Genomic DNA, 19,444 nt, shown 5'->3' on the forward strand with positions numbered 1-19,444 from the left:
TTGTAGATTATATTTAATAAATTATATACAGTTTAGAAACTGTAATATTTAGAAACGGTAGTATGTAGTAGCAGAAAATATATAGTAATTAATTATCATAATAACAGCAAATTACGGGCGAACATTTAAGATGAGACATGAAATTAATTAGGAGTAAAAGAAACGAGAAACGTATGAAATAATATACATATAGAAAATACTGGTGGGCCAGGTCCCAAAGCCACACAGTAAAATAACAACATACTGGAGTGAACGATAGGGAAGGAAATGCAGAATAGAAGCAATGAAGAGCAGAGGTGCCATAGGCACAATTAGAGAACACTGTATAAACATCAGAGGTCCGCGGATGTTCAACATACTCCCAGCGAGCATAAGAAATGTTGCCCGAACTAACGTGGACATCAAAAGAAAACTTGATAGTTTTCTTCAAATAGTGCCGGACCAACCGGGCTGTAGTGAATATGTGGGCCTGCGGGCCGCTCATAGCAACAGCCTGTTGAACCATGTTCTCTTAAGTCAAGCCTGGCCTCGGCCCGGGCTTGGGGAGTAAGAAAAACTCCCAGAACCCAATCTAGCACGTACAATCTGCTATCATCCCTCTTCCTCAGTTTTATCTGCGGTCAATATTCTGGAACGTTTTGTGTTCCTGACACTCCTATGCTTATTGTTTGTTATGTCTAAAATAAATACACACACATATTATATTTATATATATATATATATATATATATATATATATATATATATATATATATATATATATATATATATATATATATATATATATGTTATATATAATTATATAATTGTTATATATATATGTTATATATATATATGTTATTCTAATTCGTGTTAGAATTATTAATCTTACTTTTTCGGTCATATTTAATAATATATATATATATATATATATATATATATATATATATATGAACACGTTGTACTGAACGGGGTGAGAATACCTTGAGCTACCTCATCCCTGAGTGTGTGTGCATTTATACCTCAATAAACTTACTTCAATTTCATTTGTCACTTTCTGCGGGGATGTTCCCTTGGCCTGCTCACAGACTTTTGTCCGTCTCCACATATAAGCTATACAACAGTTTTGACTAAATTTTACTATGGCTTCTATGTTGTTTTCAGATTATTTTTCTGCTCTGCTGCACCAGACTCTGGTGTAGGCATTTATGGTTCTCATTAGTTCCCTTTATTTTCCCGCGTGCTATGTTTTCTATAATTTGTCCGGTCTAACTCTAACCTGCTTTATATATTGAATCACAGGTTAACTTGCTTTATCTTGTCGATTTCCTTCGTGAATATGATGAACTGTTTTTGGCATCTACACATTTCTGGATTACGAAATCAATCTCATGTAGCAAATTTTCTCATTCATTTTCCCCATTGGACTTCCTAGTAGTGTCCTTGCTATCCTGTAGTCCCCTCGTCTATAGTGAATCTAGTACATTCCTCGACCTATTTCCTAGTCCTCTGGTAGGTTAGGATATGGGACTTTAGTACAACAGTTTCTTGACGTTGGGAAACCTCTGGAGGACGGGCTGCACATTTGGGGGGGGGAGGAGGCTATTATGTTACTAGGCTATTTTCTGTGCTTAAAACATTCAAGCATTAGGATTTTAACCCTTATTCTCTTGCCAGTGTAGCCGCATTATAAACTACCTACAGGCAGTTTTCGTCGTTATATGTCTCCCTGGATCATCTGGTATTCAGTGGGGGATGTAAATGATCACAACCACAATATCATCTTACTCTCCGCGCTTATCATACCTAATGTGTAGTCCAGCTGGCTGGTTACCTCTTATACATTTGTTTGCTCAAAGTTCTACCGTATCAGCAGCATTATGGCTACACACTGCTACAGATCTACAGTTTCTCCTTTTTTTATTTGGTATTTTCACTTCGTTATATCTCCTTCGTTATTCTTTTTCGTGTTTGCTCGGTCCTTGTATTTCTCGCGTGTTGGCAGGTTTCACTCCTCTCGGACACGGACCTCTAGTGACGTTAAAAATCTCCATATAGCCATGTTTATCTGTGGGAGGCACTCCTTGTCCTGAATAGGTATCGCGTTCTTTCTCCCGTCGACGGCTCTGCCCTTCTTGTCTTTCATGATAAGTAATTTCTTGTACAATTTTTATGTATTTCACCAGTCGTTCACGATGCTGCTGCTGCTATGGGTTTCCTGTTGTCTATGCTGAGGTCCTTCGTATTTAATGTGCAGCCGCCATTATTTTAAGACCTCCCTTAAGTGTCGAGTGTCTGGAAGATTTAGAGGTCAGACTCTTGAGGTGGAGAGGCCGCGATATTTAACTCAGAACCTTTATAAGTGTTGTGAAATAATCCCAATCCCCCTCACTCTTCCCCTTCCCTCCACTCACCTCCCCCCCCCCATCCTTTCGGCGTTACCTACAGAAGTGCGCAAGTGCAAACGTATCACTTCCCTTCCTTTACCTTTATATAATTTACAATATATCTGTCCTTACAAGAGCCTTGTCATTTTTATTTCAACTCCATTTAAAAAACTTTAGGATTTTGACCAAGTATATGTTTAAAAGAGAACTATATCCTCGTCACGGCCCTTGTGGATTTGTTTATTTGATACATCGCGTTAGTGTGATCTCTGTGTGTAAGAGAACTATATGTACGGATAGCACAAAACATCCACTAAACAGTGTGACATTGTGGTTGCCAGAATTATGCTGGGAGGTGGGTGCAGGTAATGAATCCCCCAATGATGAACATTCCAATTGTAAACTATATGTACAAGAGTTAGGCCATATTCTCCAACATTGTATTTGTGATTGCCCTGTTCTTGGTGACTTCAGACCAAATTATATGAGGTACTCTGAGTTCAGTAACTACTTCACACACTCAGGAAAGTTGGAAGATATTCCTGTTCTCTACCCAGAGTTTACCAGTGCTGGCTAGTAGTACAGACTCGCAAATCATGTTCTTTCCCAGATTCAGAGTATGACTAACCATATTCAAAACTACTGTACCTCACCAGGATGCAACTCTATAACTAGTGAGTACCGATTTACTTCTAGATGAACAGAGGCATTAGGTGATCCGAAACGAGCCCAACTATTTCTGTCCCGCTTGGGATTCCAACCCGTATTTCTACATTGTCTCGAGAACGAACTCATCTTTACTACCGAAACCCTTAGCTAGCTTTTGATCCAAACTCTGTAACCCTTCATATTGAATAGCGTAGCAGCATATTTCTGAATGTACCTAAGCTTATTAATAATTAAAAACGATGGAAAGCTGAGGCAGTTCTAGTCGTTCAGAAAGTACTTGTTGACGTTCATGGTGTGCTGGGAGAGTGAGGTGAGGTAACAATGGCTGCCGGACCTGATGTAACCTGCTGATGGACTGTTGGACGTAATGGTGGGGAGTGTGTTCGAGCAAGTATACCTGGAGCATTCCTGGAAAGTTCCTGAAGTGGGTTCTGGGAGTTGTTCTACTCCCCGTACCCGGCCTGGGACCAGGCTTGACTTGACTGATAACTTGGTCCAACAGGCTGTTGCTTGGAGCGGCCCGCAGGCCCACATATACACTACAACCCAACTGGTCCGACACATTTTACAGAAGCATACTTAATTTTTTCTTCAACAATTTCCCTTTTGAACTGGTACTATTTTACATGTAAATCCCCCCCCCCCACGAACTCTAGTGCAGGTAAAGTAACAGGAGGGATTAAAAAGGATATCTTACCCTGTTCAAAAGTAAAATAAAAAAGTACCTAATTTCATCCTCATAGTTTTGTGCTTCAAACTTACACTGTATCTTGTACTACCCTCTTCCTCAATATTAGTACTTAAGACATATCTCCTTACCAGTGTAATCACCTCTGTCAACTTATATTGTAGTTATTTTTTAATATAAAAACCTTTTTAATATAAAAACCTACAATGTACCCTTTCATCTTACCCGATATATTAGATTAAGGACTTGCCTGAAACGTTATGCGTGTTAGTGGGTTTGCAAGAATGTATAAATACCAATCTTATCTAATCTCGCCAATCCATTGTAGCTTCTTGCAAATTATTATTATTATTATTATTATTATGTGCGCGGCTGGTACCATCCTGATCGCTGGTTCCAGTCACAATGTTCCAATTGATCTACTCAGACTTGTGTTAAATGTCTTCGCTAAAACTTACCTGAACCTAACTTGCCAATTTATGCAGGCTATGTTTTAGCTGTTTACTGTATTAATTTGAACGTATTATATTCAAACACTAAAATTATTACAAACACCATTGCACTTTCTTGTGAATAAATAATTAAATAAATAAAAAGTTTAGATGGCTCATATATTCTATGTGTATAAGCACACCTGTTGTGGTTCGTGTACAATATTTATTCACAATGTTTACTGTGTATTCGACACTTAGATATTCAGAGAGCATATATGAAGCCTAGTCGATATTCGCGCCAAGCTGTTAGGTGTAGGTTTGAATTAACTAAGTACTTGTTTAGTTACAATTGTACACTGGTGAAATAATATTAGAAGGTGTTCAACGAAAGTTCCTCTAATTGTGTCCGGAGAAGATGTTTAGCTAAATTTTCCGACTTTAAATCTGGTTGCTGACGAGTAAAACTGGTCCGGCTTGTATACTGTTAATAAACTAACATTGCACTGTGATGTGCTGTAATAGTTGGCGGGGTGAATTGTAAAATTGTGAAACGCTTCTGTTTTGTATTGTATTTTAATGCTTTCTGGTGGAATTTACCTGAGGGTTACTGTTTCCAGTAGCCTCAACGGAGACGGGTAGCCGTGGGAGGCTTTTGGATGATCTCTGCGCGCCCTGTTATTCATGAGGATTCTTCCAGTTGTATTTTGCACTGGAGCACAGTCTTGATATTTACGGATTAGACGGTTATGTGATTCAATAGAGTCAGTATTACCCTATTGCTTAAAAAGAATTTCTTGTCTTGCACTGTAGTATGGTTGAAGCTGTTGTCCTTTGTTTGAATTACATAGGGTCTCTTAAAGTAGTCTGAAGTTATGTTTTCTAATTTGATTAGTATGTTAAAGGTTTGGATGAGATCATGGCTACCTCCACTCTCCTTCACAACCTTCCCTCCCCTTCACCACCTTAGCTGTCCTTCACCACGTTCCCTACACGTCATCATCTTTCATATCCTTCACCACCTTCCCTACTCTTTATCACTTAACTATCTTCACTACACACCGTCTTTATCAATAAACTGCCTAAAACAAACACCGAATCAAGAAAATAATATACACAATGAATCTTAATACGGATGGGAGTCTGATATTTAGCAAGATTAGAAATTAGTGTAATTTGCCATTTCATGGACAGGGAGGAGGCACCGGAGTGAGCCCCAGCCCGCCTATAACCGTCCCCGAACAAAGACCAGAATTACCCCTGCAAAGTTTGATAAGGCTATCCCCACGCCTCCAACCGCGACCACACACACACAGATATTCTCTAAATAGCAATAGATAGGTGAAAAAGATCGTCCTGCTATCTATCTTATATTGTGGTATTAACCAACAGTTAATACAAAACAAAAATACAACAGTTTGAAGCTGTTGGTTTTTGTACGAGTTACACTGAACCTCTTAAAGAAGCGGTCAGTAGTTATGTCTTACATTCAGTATTTTATTGGTGTGGGTGAGACTAGGTCTGCCGAATGTGCAGTTATGACCTTACGAAGGTAAGCTTTCCATGCTGGTATACAGTAATCCAGATGGGGCAACACAAGAAGTTTAAACAGCCGAATGACTACTTATTTTCCCTGAGCAAAAAAGTTCAAGGCCTAATATAGCACATTAAGTTCTAATATAGTACATTAAGTAAAACATTAAGTTTTGGTCTGGTTTTTTTTACCATACCTTGCCCGAAACGCTATGCGTATTAGTGGCTTTAGGTAATGTATGTACTAGCTCTATCTTTAAATCCAACATTATGTTTGTAACTCATCTTCAATGTATGTACTTTTACCTGAATAAAAAATCTAAATCTAAATCTAACACGTGTGCGCTATACTAGGCCTAGAAATATTTAAGTTTGTTATTAGCTTCATTTTTTCTGACTCTTATAAAGTGAATAGTACAAAGTTCTACTTATATTGCTTAGAATATTGCTTAAAACGTCATTTTTTAATATAAACTCCCGAAACGACGAATTCGTTTTCTCTAATGTAACTGGTATGCCGTTTTCTGTTTTTAAATTTTTGCGTACACTCAAGTCAGGCCAGTTTTTTATTATTTCAATACACGTTCTGCTCAATTTTGGCCTAGATAATCCACTCTTTCTTGTAAAGCGCACACTTTTCAGGAAATTAGGTACGGCAGAAGAGCAGTCATTGACTCTCAAAGGAAAGAAAGCACGATATAACGATTTATGATACAAACAAATTTGGACATTCTCCAACACTATATAAATAAATAAATAAATAAATAAATAAATAAAATAAAATGTTTATTCAGGTAAAAGTACATACATACATACAAGATAAGTTACAGACGGAATGTTGGATTTCTAGAAAGAGCTAGTACACTACATATTATACCTAAAGCCACTAATACGCACTCCATTACGGGCAAGAACTGAGCATATCTATTGTGATTTCTCTGTAATAAATGATTTCAGAACAAATGGCAAGAGATACTTTGAGGTCTGTAACTGCCTCAGACACTCACAAATATTGGAGTGTTGAATGTGTCTAACTCTAAGAAACAACACTCAAGCCTTCATGCCTATAACCGGTATCTTGTCGGTATAATTTCTTAAATCAGATATTATGTTCCCACTCTGCTCTCCTCTCATTATACTACGCACTAATCTATCCCTATCTTACATATGGTATCTGTGCATGATGTTCAACCACTGCAAATTACCTCAAGCCTATCATCACACAGCAAAAATCTGCTATCAGAATTAAAACAAACTGTTTTCAAACAACACACAGCCCCTCTGTTTAAATCCCTTAACATGCTAATATACACTCCACACATTTTCATGTGCTATCTACATATACAAAATTTTGTTCCTAAATGTTAATCTTGATCTGAAACTTTTCCTTGATAGGTGTAATAGAACCCATGAGCACCACACCAGAAATAAATCTCTCCTTGATATCCCCAGAGTCAAGCTAAATTTGTGCAAATACTCCATCCAAATAATAAGGCCCAGTCTTTGGAACTCACTCTCTGATGAATTAAAAAAATGTTCCAACCAATACCTTGTTCAAAAGTAAAACTAAAAAAATACCTAATTACATCCTCATGGTTTCCTACCTTATGTATCAAACTCTCACAGTTCTTGTATACCCACTTCCCCATCAATACCCCCATTACCAATAAAGCGGGGGAGGGGGCTCGGAGTCCCCAGGACCAGTAAAAGGGGGGGGCCTCGGCGTCCGCAAAATCAGTAAATGGGGGCCCTCGGCAACCCCCCCCCCCCCCCCCCAGGACCAATGGCATATACTTACTTATAATTATATTATGGTTACTGAGTGCCCTGTAATATTTTATTAAAACAAACAAATTTATCGGAAACAAAAGAAAGCAGGAACATACCTTAAGCTGGTGGAGTTGTCCCCCGAGATGAGCTAAAAAAGCCTAACCTGTAATGACAGAAAAAGTAATTATTAATGTGCCTATTGAAATTCCAATATACACATTATAATCATATACCACATATATATAACATTTGAATGGTCACATCCATCTCCATGTTGGTATACAAGAGATGGAGACGTAGGTGACACTTGAGGATCGAGGTGATACTTTCCTTCATCTGAAGGATGGTTGGGGTGTCCGTAGTGGGGTCACACAAGGGGAGGCAGCATCAACACTACCCCTGACGTCCTCCTTAACGTGTCGTGAGTAGTGTTCACAAAGTGGTATTTCCAGCATTCACCGACGCCCCCAGTACCTGTAAAAGGAGGGGGGGGGCCTACGGCGCCCCTAGGAACAGTAAAAGGGGGTCTCGGTGTCCCCAAAACCAGTAAATGGGGGGGGCCTTTACACCCCCAGGACTAATGACAGGGATTTGATATTTCCCTGTAATTATATTATGATAATCGAGTGTCTTGTAATATTTTGTTGACACAAACAATTCATCGGAAACAAGAACATACCTTAAGCTGATGGAATTGTGTCCAAAGATGAACTAAAAAAAGCCTTTATCTGAAATAAAAAAAAGTAATTATTAATGTGCCTATTGAAATTCCTGTATACCCATTATAATCATATATCATATATATATATAACATATGCATGGTAACATCCATCTCCATGTTGGTATGCATGAGGCGGAGACGTAGGTCACACTTGAGGTAATACTTACCTTCTCCTGAGGGATGGTTGTGGTGTCCGTAGTGGGGTCAGTGCTGTCCATAGTGGGGTCAAAGGGCGTCAGCGTAAACACTACTCTCGACGTGCTCCCTAACATGTCGTGAGTAGTGTTCACAAAAGCTGTTTCCAAAATTCACCGGCGCCTCCCAGGACCAGTAAAAGGACGGGGGGGGGCTCGGCGCCCCCCAGAACCGCTCAAAGGGCACAAGACCAATAAAAGGGGGGGGGCCTTCGGCGCCCCCGCCCCCCTGGACCGGTAGAATGGGAGGTGGCTCGGTGTCTCCAGGACCAATGACAGGGATATGAGATTTACCCCATAATTATATTATGGTAACAGTGTCCTGTAATCAATCGACTTGATAATGGTGCAGGACGGGCCGAAACGTCGTCGTCCCTTCACTTTCTAGAGTGTGGTTTGGTCAGCATTGTTGACAAAAAAATCCGTCGGAAACGAAAGAAAAGAGGAACATACCTTAAGCTGGTGGAGTTGTGTCCCGCGATGAGCTAAAAAGGCCTTACCTGTAATGACAGAAAAAGTAATTATTAAAGCGCCTATTGGAATTCCTGTATACACATTATAGTCATATACCATATATATAACATCGTAGGTCACACTTGAGGATCGAGGTGATGCTTACCTTCTCCTGAAGGATGGTTGCGCTGTTCGTAGTGGGGTCTGACATGGGGGTCAGCGCTGCCCGTAATGGGGTCAGACATGGGGGTCAGTGCTGCCCGTAGTGGAGTCAGACAATAGGGGTCAGCACTCCCCCCGAAGTGCTCCCTCACGTGTCGTGAGAGGTGTTCACAAACGCGGAATTTCCAACACTAACGGAACACTCACAATGAACTCAATCTCCAGTACGAGAGGAGAAGCACAGCAAGAACTGAGTACCCAACCAGTACGTCATTTGGCCACAGCAGTAAAAGCCAATTTCCACCTTTTTATTTCCAGTAAATCACTAAACTTTCTCTACGAATTGCCATTTAGTCACGTTAACCTTCAGTAGCGGCGTGTTCTGCCTTAGTGTCTTGAGTATTCTTCACAATACACTTACAGAATTTTGCTAGACACGACACTGATTATAAAAAATACTGGCACCCGTAAACCACAAGTTTACACTGTAATTTGCTTGTCCACACACACACACTAGTGCTAACTAGCACGCACTCTTTTAAATACCACAATACCAGTCTTCATAACTCCCTGTGACCGAAGACTTTGGAAGATTTTCAGATACACTTTAGAGGTGCATCTCAGAGTCAACACAACACATCCGTCACGCGGTTTTCAATTCGAGTTTCGAAAAAACACTAATACGCACAGCGTATCAGCCAAGATGTGGGAAAAACTGAAAATCTAAGACTTAACTAATTGAGATCAAAAGCCTGAATTGAATTGAAGCAGAAAAGAGAATGACAATAATTTTATGTTGAGTGGAACGGCATTTTTGAATGATCTTTCTCCATGTGTTGAAATCTCATTGTAGTAGGTATTTCGACCTTTTAATTTAATTCATTGTGTGAATTATTGTGAATTATTGAATTAATGTGTGAATTAATTCATTAAATGCGAATAAATCAGCCGGTCGTTGTAAATACTGGTTGGGTTGGGGTATGGTCGTTTCGGGCACGATATTATTCGACGAAACTCGTTTTCTCAAACAGAAAACTGTTTTTTATGTTTGTTAAAACCGTGTATATTGCTATGCTAGGATGTATTGGCTTAGGTTAGGCTGTTTTTCGCTCGGCTGGGTTAGGTTAAGTTAGGGTGGGTTAGGTGTACCAAACCGGTACAATATGAAGCCACTATATTATAAGGCACAGCTTAAACAATCTTGTAGACGCGAACTTTTCTCGAAGTTGACATTTCAGTCTTTATACCATAATAACACAAGACTTAGTATTGCAATTTTGATAAACTATATCTCTCCACCGTTCACAAATAGGAAGATTGCATGGTCTTTGGGACTTTTCTTTACCAGAGTGTATAAGTCATAACATTAACATATGGAAATGGTTGATTAAAAATATGCTTAGTTTAAAGAGTTCGGTGTAGTTAATAGGAGTAAATTATAATCAGGTTTTCCTTTCAAATTTCGAAGCCGTGTGACAAGATGGGAAGAAGTACCTTCCTGTATATTATAGATGGGAAGTTCCCCAGTCGGTGTTTACATTGACAGCAAACACAATTTCCAATGCTACATACAAAAAATTACTAAAAAGGTTTCTGAAACAGTAGGCATTCTCTCCAAAATCAGAAACGATGTTCCTCCCCCTGCCCTAGTTACTCCACTCGCGTGATGCAAAGCCAAGTGCTGTACCACTTTACCAACACCATACAAAAGCATAGGAGAGTTTTGACCAAACCTTACGGGTTATTCATGCCCGTGCCACCTCTTGGGTGGCTTAATCTTTATCAATCAATCTTGACCAAACCACACACTATTATATGAGGAGACCACGAAGTTTCGGTCCGTCCTGCTGGACCATTACCAAATAGACAATCTACTTGATAATGGTCCAGGATGGACCATTATCAAGTCGTCTCCTTATCTTGCAGTGCGTGGTTTGGTCATCATATATTCAGCCACGTTATTTTGACTCGTCGTCTGCATAGGATAATCTTTATGAAACTCATTCAACCTCATGCCCGAGTGAATTCGGGTTATGTTGTCAAGTATTTAAAGTGAGGCCTGTGTACTATTAAAGTTTATCATTTTATATTTCATGTTCCGTGGCTTAAACCTGGACTAGATGAAATAGTTGACCACATAACCCGAATGCACTTGAGCATGGGGGTTGAATTTCAGAAAGACTCCAATGTTTTTGTACAGTGGTGGTACAGCACTCTGCTTTGCATCACGCGAGCGGATGTTCTAGTCCCGGCAAGGGCATTTGTTATTTCCAAGTATATCCGGATATACTTGAAGGGTCCCGGTAGTACAGTCGGATTCGTTCTCGACGCACAATCGCGAATATATATGTATATAGGGGTACCACCTCTGGTGCAATTCTAGGGACCCATAGCTTCTTGAGGTTATCTTGAGATGATTTCGGAGAAGGGAATTCAGAGCATTCAGAGAAAAACTTGCCATTTAACTCTGAATACGTATGAGTGTTCACTTCTTCTATCACCCCTTTTTTATGTTGTACCCTTTATTATACAAGGTTATACAGTTACATATATGATTGATTACAAAAAAGTAAACATTAAGAGGAAATAAGGGAAAGTGTGTTTCGTAGAGGCTGTAGATTTCTTCGAACTCCTCCAACGCCAACCCGTTCTCGTACCCGTACAGTTTCGTACGGTTTCAACCCGTACCCAACGCCAGGGAACCGAGGATGCAGTGAGCATTCCCCCTCTGGATCGCCACACTGAGGCGCTTGAAGAGAAAACAATGCTAACTAGCATATATTCAGTTTCTTCTGTCCTCCATTGACAGGGTTTGAGATCTGTTAAACATATAGTTCAGTGTTTTATTGAAAATTCAGCCAGAGGTTGATTTTGGCATACCTGTGTGGTGCTCTACTCCCTTTTATGAGTAAATTACTAATACCAGTAAAATAGAGAGCCTGGAGTTAGGCAACTGTTATGGGTAGCATGCCGGGGAAGATCAGTATTTAACGACCAAGGAGAGGAGCCTTAAAAGCGTAAATACAAGCCTCCTCTCCCCCAACAACAGGGAATTAAAAATATCCCAGCGGTGAATAGTCGCTCCTGGCACACGGTCCTCCGGCTTCTACACCCACACTATATAATAATGACAACAAAAATATTATATTTCTATCAAAATACTTACATCCCATACATGAAACTTTAAAAAACTGATCATTTCGTATTTGTTTGTACCTATTCTGCACACCTACACTATGTAACATACCTCAGAACATGTAAATTGTATGATTAAATATTTATTAGTGAGCCCTGACGGGGAAGTTTTGTGTGTCGTCAGCAGTGATGGCGGCGCCCACCCTCGACCTGCCTGTCAACACCACCTCCCTCGCTCAACATTATGAGTTTATCTGCGAGTTCTCGGCCAACGGGGAGATCCCTGTGGTCAAGTACAAGAGCAAGCGCACGGGGCTCCATGTCTTCCTCGCCAAGGTGGAGGGACCTCTCGTTAGCGGCTACTTCACCTTAGGTGAGTAATCTTCCCTTGTGTGTGTGCTACACTGTTAATGGTCTGGTGTACCTCTTGTTAGTACAGTGTACTCGCTGTGTACCTCTACAGTGTACTAGCTGTGTACCTCTACAGTGTACTCGCTAAGTACCTCTACAGTGTACTCAAAGTGTACCTCTACAGTGTACTCGCTAAGTACCTCAGTAGTACAGTGTACTCCCTATGTACCTCTACAGTGTACTCCCTACGTACCTCTATAGTGTACTCCCTACGTACCTCTACAGTGTACTCCCTACGTACCTCTACAGTGTACTCCCTACGTACCTCTACAGTGTACTCCCTACGTACCTCTACAGTGTACTCCCTACCTACCTCTACAGTGTACTCCCTACGTACCTCTACAGTGTACTCCCTACGTACCTCTACAGTGTACTCCCTACGTACCTCTACAGTGTACTCCCTACGTACCTCTACAGTGTACTCCCTACGTACCTCTACAGTGTACTCCCTACGTACCTCTACAGTGTACTCCCTACGTACCTCTACAGTGTACTCCCTACGTACCTCTACAGTACAGTGTACTCCCTATGTGTTGACCAAATTACACACTAGAAAGTGAAGGGACGACAACGTTTTGGTTCGTCCTGGACCATTCTCGAGTCGATTGTGTTGAGAATGGTCCAGGACGGACGGAAACGTCGTCGTCCCTTCACTTTCTAGTGTGTGGTCTGGTCAACATACTTCAGCCACGTTATTGTGACTCCTCGTCTGCATACTCCCTATGTACCTCTACAGTACAGTGTACTCGCTATGTACTCTACAGTACTACAGTAAAACTTTTATGTTTGTCCACAAAACATAAAGTGCAACGGTCTTAAATTTATCAATATTTTTCAAAACATTTACCTTTATTTTAAAATTTTGCTTTCCTATTTGAGCATTGAATATATAACATTTAACAATGGTTTTTCAGCAACTGAAGCACATGATGATGATGGACTACCCCACACACTGGAGCATCTGGTCTTCCTGGGAAGTGAAGACTACCCATACAAAGGGGTCCTTGATCTGCTGGCCAACCGATGCCTCGCCTCGGGTACTAATGCTTGGACAGGTAATTTCGGATAAGGTGCTTTCCAATAATTATGCAAGTCTCCTAACAGGTTTTTATAAAATGTATAAGTGAAACTTCCAAATCAAATTTGAGGCAAGATTTATAGTAGGACACACAGTTCATTACCAAAAAGTTAATAAAATGTTGTGTAATATAAAATTAAAATTTTAAATTTAAATTAAATAGCAATACAGTACCTGCAATTTTATTTTATTATGATGCTCTTAAAATTTTAATTGATATAAATACTGTATTCCTAGTTTTATTGAAGCTCTAAGTATAGTGCACATTTTTCAACAGACACGGACCACACCGCATACACCGTCCAAACAGCAGGCAGTGAAGGCTTCCTTAATTTATTGCCAGTCTACCTAGACCACTTGCTGTATCCTACGCTTACTGTAAGTTAAATATAACGTAAGTAGGTTAATACTAGTAACATTGTGTATATGTACACTAGTGTATACATAATATCCAGTCAGGTTTTTGCATGAGTATGTTCCCAGACACATTTTATTTAATAAAAAAATGTGTAGAGTACAGTACTTTAATATTTTATAGTTTAATAACACCAACATTTAGTTATATATTTTGTCATCTACCTCAGTATGTAGGGGAAAATTCTTGTTATATTAAAAATTTTATTTTTAAAATACCTGTACTGTATATTAAAATATTAAAATTATTATATTAAACAAACAGGTTAAATAAAATACAACATTGAATGCCCCATTGATGGTCTGGTACATTCACAAGCTCAAGCTTGCCAGACAATTTCTCTACTACTGGTTGCTTATATTGTGTTTACACTTTGATACTACTCTCACTATTGCACAAATTATTGTATATTGTAAATTAATATTCAGGTATTCTCTAATATAGTATTAGAAATCATTATAGTAATTTAGGACTAAAAATAGGACTTTGAACATGAAGAACTTTGTTCTAATATGACACTGAAGCTGCCTAATAATCAATTCTGGTCCCAAAGAAAAAAATAATGATGCTAGTAAGGCACAGGGGGGACCTCCAGAAATTTCACTCAAACATTCCATTTCAAGTCCAACTTGGTATCACATGAACAACCAAGTAGCACTTATGCAAATTACCATTACTTCATACAAAACTTCTTGCATTATGATTGCAAGAACTGTTTTAGAGCTAGAAATGCCTCTTATGTTTTTTTTTATGTTTGACATTTATGAGACTGAGGACATTTTTTTTTTATAATGCCACTGTTTAAATTAAAGAAACTCTTTCAAACAGGAATCAGGATTTATCACGGAAGTTTATCATATTACTGGTGATGGAGAAGATGCTGGAGTTGTGTATTCAGAAATGCAGGCGCGTGAAAATTCTGACACTGACCGCTGCTACCGTGCTATGCTGCGAGCCATGTATCCCGAGCCCAGCGGTTATCGTTCAGAGACGGGTGGTATCTTGAAGAACCTTCGTGAGAGCACTTCAAATGAAAAGGCAAGGCCAATCTTTACACCATGCATGTCTTGGAGTTTAGGTAGAGAACCCCTAGCAAGTCGGCTTTGATCTCCACTAGTAATTCTTGGCTTTGATTCACATGTAAACATACAGGTAGTTAATTAATTTTCCTCAAACTGTATACTGTATGTATACTGTAGTGTATGAAGCTTAATGATGTTGCTTAAGTATCTACTTTGAGATATAAATACAAGCCTCAAGACATTCAAATTTAATAAACTATAAATTGTTTTTCTGAATGGGTGTGCAAAATATAGAAGTATATAATACTACTTGTAGAATAATCTTTGTTAGTTTCACACTTGTCGTACTTATCTAACTTTGAACCTTTTCAAATTATTTGCCTTAATCATTTCATTTAAAGGTATATTGTATAATCTACAGTGATGTCTTGATTATTCATTACGCAGTCAAATGGAAAGATTACAATCCAGTTAATCGAAGTTGTGCCAAGATTTTATTGATTAGATGTATAGATATGTGATATTGTACTGTAATACATTATAAATATAGTGCTGATAAATGTAAGCAATTCAAAAGTTATATGGTATTTGTTTTTATTCAGTATGTACAGTTAACATAGTGTGGATATTTTGATGTTAAATTAGAATTATAAGATCTGCTATGTATTCCGTCATATTTTCATAAAAGGAAAATCACAAAAATAGAGACAATAAAAGTTTGCTGTTGCAACAGAAGTTTAGCAGCAATGGTAGGATTCAGAATTAGCTAATACATTTACTTTAAGACTCCAATGTATTTTGAATGCCTTGTGAAGACTAAACCACGGACCAGAAGATGAGGAGACGACGACGTTTCGATCCATCCTGGACCATTATCAAATCAATTGTGATGGGAGTGAGGGAAGTTCAGGCATTAAGTAATCAACATGATAATGGTCCAGGAAGGACCGAAACGTCGTCGTCTCCTCATCTTCTGGTCCGTGGTTTAGTCATCATATCTTCAGCCACGTTATTGTGACTCGTCATTTGTACTTGAATGCCTTGTGTTTCATTATTGTATCAGTTGAGTATTTTGCTAATATTCAAATCATTTCTTACAGATTCGCAATTATCATCGTGAATTTTACCGTCCAGAAAATCTTAATATAATCATCACAGGTCAAGTAGAGTTGGAGAAAGTATTTGCTGCACTGGAACCTATGGAGAAAAAAATACTTTCAAAGGTAAGTTGAAAAATAAAAGCTGAATGCTATTGGAAGCCCCAAGCTTAGTGCAGTCATGGCACTTATTAGTTATGATAAGGGAAAGGTTTTACAAAGTAAACCTGTATAGAATATTGTTCAATGTTTGCACTTTGTCTTTTATTGTCTTAGTTATAATACCTATTTTTTTTTTTATTATTAACACATTTAGGCACATCTGCATTTGTGCAGCTACCCTAGACTATATGAAGGGGAGTCCTGTACATGTAAGTGTACATGTATGCTGTAAGTGTACACGTACACTTACAGAAAGTGATGTAAGCTAACCAATGACACGACGAAGCCGCAGCCATCAGCTAACTTGCGAGCTTGGGGAGGGAGGACAAGGTCTCTCCCTCCCTCCCCTCATCATCTTTGGTGAAAGTTTCTATGATTTTGCATGTTTGATTTCAATAATGATTGTATATACAGTATAATTTTGAGACTAAATTGTTAGCAAATTTTCTCTCTATAACATTTCGCAGTCAAAATGAAGAATTCATAATAAATAAATTTTTTGTGAATATTTATATTGAGACCAGGTAGGCCTAGAATGATAGACCTCACATTCTAGACCTAGAATGGTAGACCTACCAATTATTGTCACAACGTATGACTTTGATACGAAATTGTTCACATATATCCACAGGGGGAGAGAGGCAAATACACCCGACCTTGGCAGAGCCCTGTGCCACCTCTGCTGAACTCGGTAGATGAACTCGTGCAGTACCCTAGTGACAATGAAGACACTGGCTTGGTTGTCATTTCATGGCGTGGACCCTCTTCTGTTCACCAAATAAACGAGTTAGTTTTTTCTTTTATTTGTCTATACCTATGGTTAACTATGTAGTGCTGCTAACCACAAATATCCAAAGCAGTGACTACAAAACAAGCCAATTCCAAGGGTCCACAGTATTAATGAGCATGTGTGTCTGAGTTGATGCCACCACACTTCAGTTAAGTTAGGGAAAAGGGGTAAAGGCACTCTTCATTCTACCATATACTGGTTGAGTTGTTAGTTTAGGTACTCGATCATTGACTGAATGTCTCTAGTGCATTATTATTGATGTGTGGAGTTGTATGTTAATCTCTATAGAATGCAAAGCATGACTCAACACAGCAGTGTGAATCTGTGCATAGTCAGTGAAGGTGTTGGATGAAATAGAAGCTTCTGCTTGTAATGTATTATAAAAAAATAATAATATAAATATTACATTGGGTATGATTAACAATGTTTATACAGTACTTTATTGAATGTATTTATAATTTTCATGAATTATACTCTTATTTGGTATTAATGATTCTGTATCTATACAGGTTGTTGAGCATGGGAGTTTTGATGGAGTATTTAACACATTCTTCTGTGTCTCCACTTCCCAGTATTTTTGTTGAAGTTGATGACCCTCTTGCCAGCAGTGTAAGGACTAAACAGTGTTTGAATAAAATAAAAATAATGCAAATGATCCATATCTGTTACCAAATTATTATGTAAGTGCAAGCTTATATCTTTATTAACCTAATTATGTTTCAAGAGCTTTACCTCTCATTAACAGGTGCAACACAGTTGTTATGAAAATTCAGTGTCTGCCTGTTACTTTGAGTTCAGTGGTGTTCCCCGGCAGAAGGTCGATGACGTGAAACCTCTCCTTATGGATACTCTAGAGCAGCTCTCCACTGGTAAAACTCTAATAAATATGCAAATTATGAAAGATATTCTCAATAACCTGATGTTGAGACAAGACAGTCGTATGGAAACCTCGCCTCATGACACCATTGCTGACCACATTATTGGAGATGTGCTTTATGGACAGACTTGTCATGATGTAAGTTAATCGAGTTGAAGTTTTGCTGTTATCTCTTTCAATTTGTAATAATACAGTGGAATTGCAGTTGTCCAAAATTCTAGGTTAACTGTGTGAATGTGATCTGGATAATATGTTGCGGATATTCAAAGGCGGTTTTGTAGGTATTTGATTAAATATAAGTCTGTGCTGTAAACAAAATTGGTCAGCAGTTTATGTGGTTTTAGATTAATAGATTTGAGGGTGTTTGGGTATGTATCTTTATACTGTACCTAGTCTCAAAGTCCATGGGTAAATTTTGGCAGTAATGTGGATTAATTAAGTCATTCATGAATCAGCGTATTCTTTGTAAGACTCCCATACACACACTATGTACTTGGTTCAGCCTTGGTTCTCTGCCAAACCCTCGTTCGGCAGTCAACTGTCATCAAAGAGAAGGCTCCAAGGTACAATACTGTACTTATATTAAATTTGTATGCATTTACCTGTGGTGGTCAATTATTCAACACCTCCCTATATGCATATTACTGTATCTTGTTAAGATGGTTGAAAATTCCCTGTGGCAGCATTCTACATGTCACTCTGCCTGTTTGCACAATTCATGTCCAAAACATAGTATGATCTTGCTTTAGTATGCAAACAAATAATTCTGCTTGTGAAGGTGCTTTTCATTTACAGTATATTTAAAGTTTTATTTTGGACTAAAAAAAAATTTAAAAATAACAGAAAAGTCCAGTTTATCTAAAAATGGTGATAATAAACCAAAAGGGATGCTGTCCCAATTATAGTACTGTAGTTTTAATAATCGAGTTCTGTATTTGGTAACATTAGATTTTACTTGCATTTACTTGAATTACTGTGGTGATGCAAAATAATGTGCCTCAAATCGATTCATCAGTTGTTTCTTTGGAAATGTTACCACGTGTCCAAAGTTGCAGAGAATTTGCTTTTTATATTCATATTTGTATAAAGTTTTCCAATGTCAGTTTTGAAATTTTGCTACAGCAGTGTAATTCATAAATTACTTGTATGTATTAAAATTTTCAGCTCGATACTCGTCTTAACAAGAAAAGATGGTTTGAACACCTTTTGCACGAATCGTGCAAGTACTGGATTCACCTTATCCGCAAGTATTTCTTAGATGGTCCCTCGGTCGCTATTCGTGGAGTACCATCCAAAGCTGAAGCCACGAGGTTAGAACAGGAAGATAAGAAGAGAGTGGAAGAGAGGAAGAAAGAATTGGGTGAGGAGGGTCTGAAAGTATGGAAGGAAAGGGTTGAGAAGGCTAAGGAAACTAATGAGGTAAGAATTTATTTAAAGAATTAAGAATAGATTACTTTGAGTGTTATCTTG

The 19,444-nt window shown here is 38.5% G+C and overlaps 2 protein-coding genes across 4 annotated transcripts in view; one reads left to right on the forward strand and one right to left on the reverse strand.

Moving 5' to 3' along the window:
* LOC123768496 (R-spondin-1) overlaps positions 1 to 9,676 on the reverse strand; it is a 356,706-nt gene extending 347,030 nt beyond the window's left edge. Inside the window, exons 1-2 of the mRNA XM_069336244.1 lie at positions 8,992 to 9,676; positions 7,574 to 8,872 (exon numbers count right to left, since the gene is read on the reverse strand). The gene's annotated coding sequence lies outside the window, so the exon portion shown is untranslated. The remainder of the gene's footprint in view (positions 1 to 7,573; positions 8,873 to 8,991) is intronic.
* Positions 1 to 19,444, forward strand: part of LOC123768494 (uncharacterized protein C05D11.1) — an 83,909-nt gene that overhangs the window by 48,575 nt on the left and 15,890 nt on the right. For 2 of the 3 annotated variants that reach the window (XM_045759101.1, XM_045759102.2), the window contains exons 3-11: positions 12,307 to 12,495; positions 13,448 to 13,588; positions 13,889 to 13,989; positions 14,855 to 15,064; positions 16,149 to 16,271; positions 16,939 to 17,093; positions 17,607 to 17,706; positions 17,843 to 18,112; positions 19,139 to 19,393. In XM_045759101.1, the coding sequence (XP_045615057.1) occupies positions 12,307 to 12,495; positions 13,448 to 13,588; positions 13,889 to 13,989; positions 14,855 to 15,064; positions 16,149 to 16,271; positions 16,939 to 17,093; positions 17,607 to 17,706; positions 17,843 to 18,112; positions 19,139 to 19,393 (1,544 nt within the window). The remainder of the gene's footprint in view (positions 1 to 12,306; positions 12,496 to 13,447; positions 13,589 to 13,888; positions 13,990 to 14,854; positions 15,065 to 16,148; positions 16,272 to 16,938; positions 17,094 to 17,606; positions 17,707 to 17,842; positions 18,113 to 19,138; positions 19,394 to 19,444) is intronic. The other variant, XM_069336242.1, reaches the window with a different exon arrangement.

Source organism: Procambarus clarkii, chromosome 35 (genome assembly GCF_040958095.1).
Source record: "Procambarus clarkii isolate CNS0578487 chromosome 35, FALCON_Pclarkii_2.0, whole genome shotgun sequence".
NCBI lineage: Eukaryota > Metazoa > Arthropoda > Malacostraca > Decapoda > Cambaridae > Procambarus > Procambarus clarkii.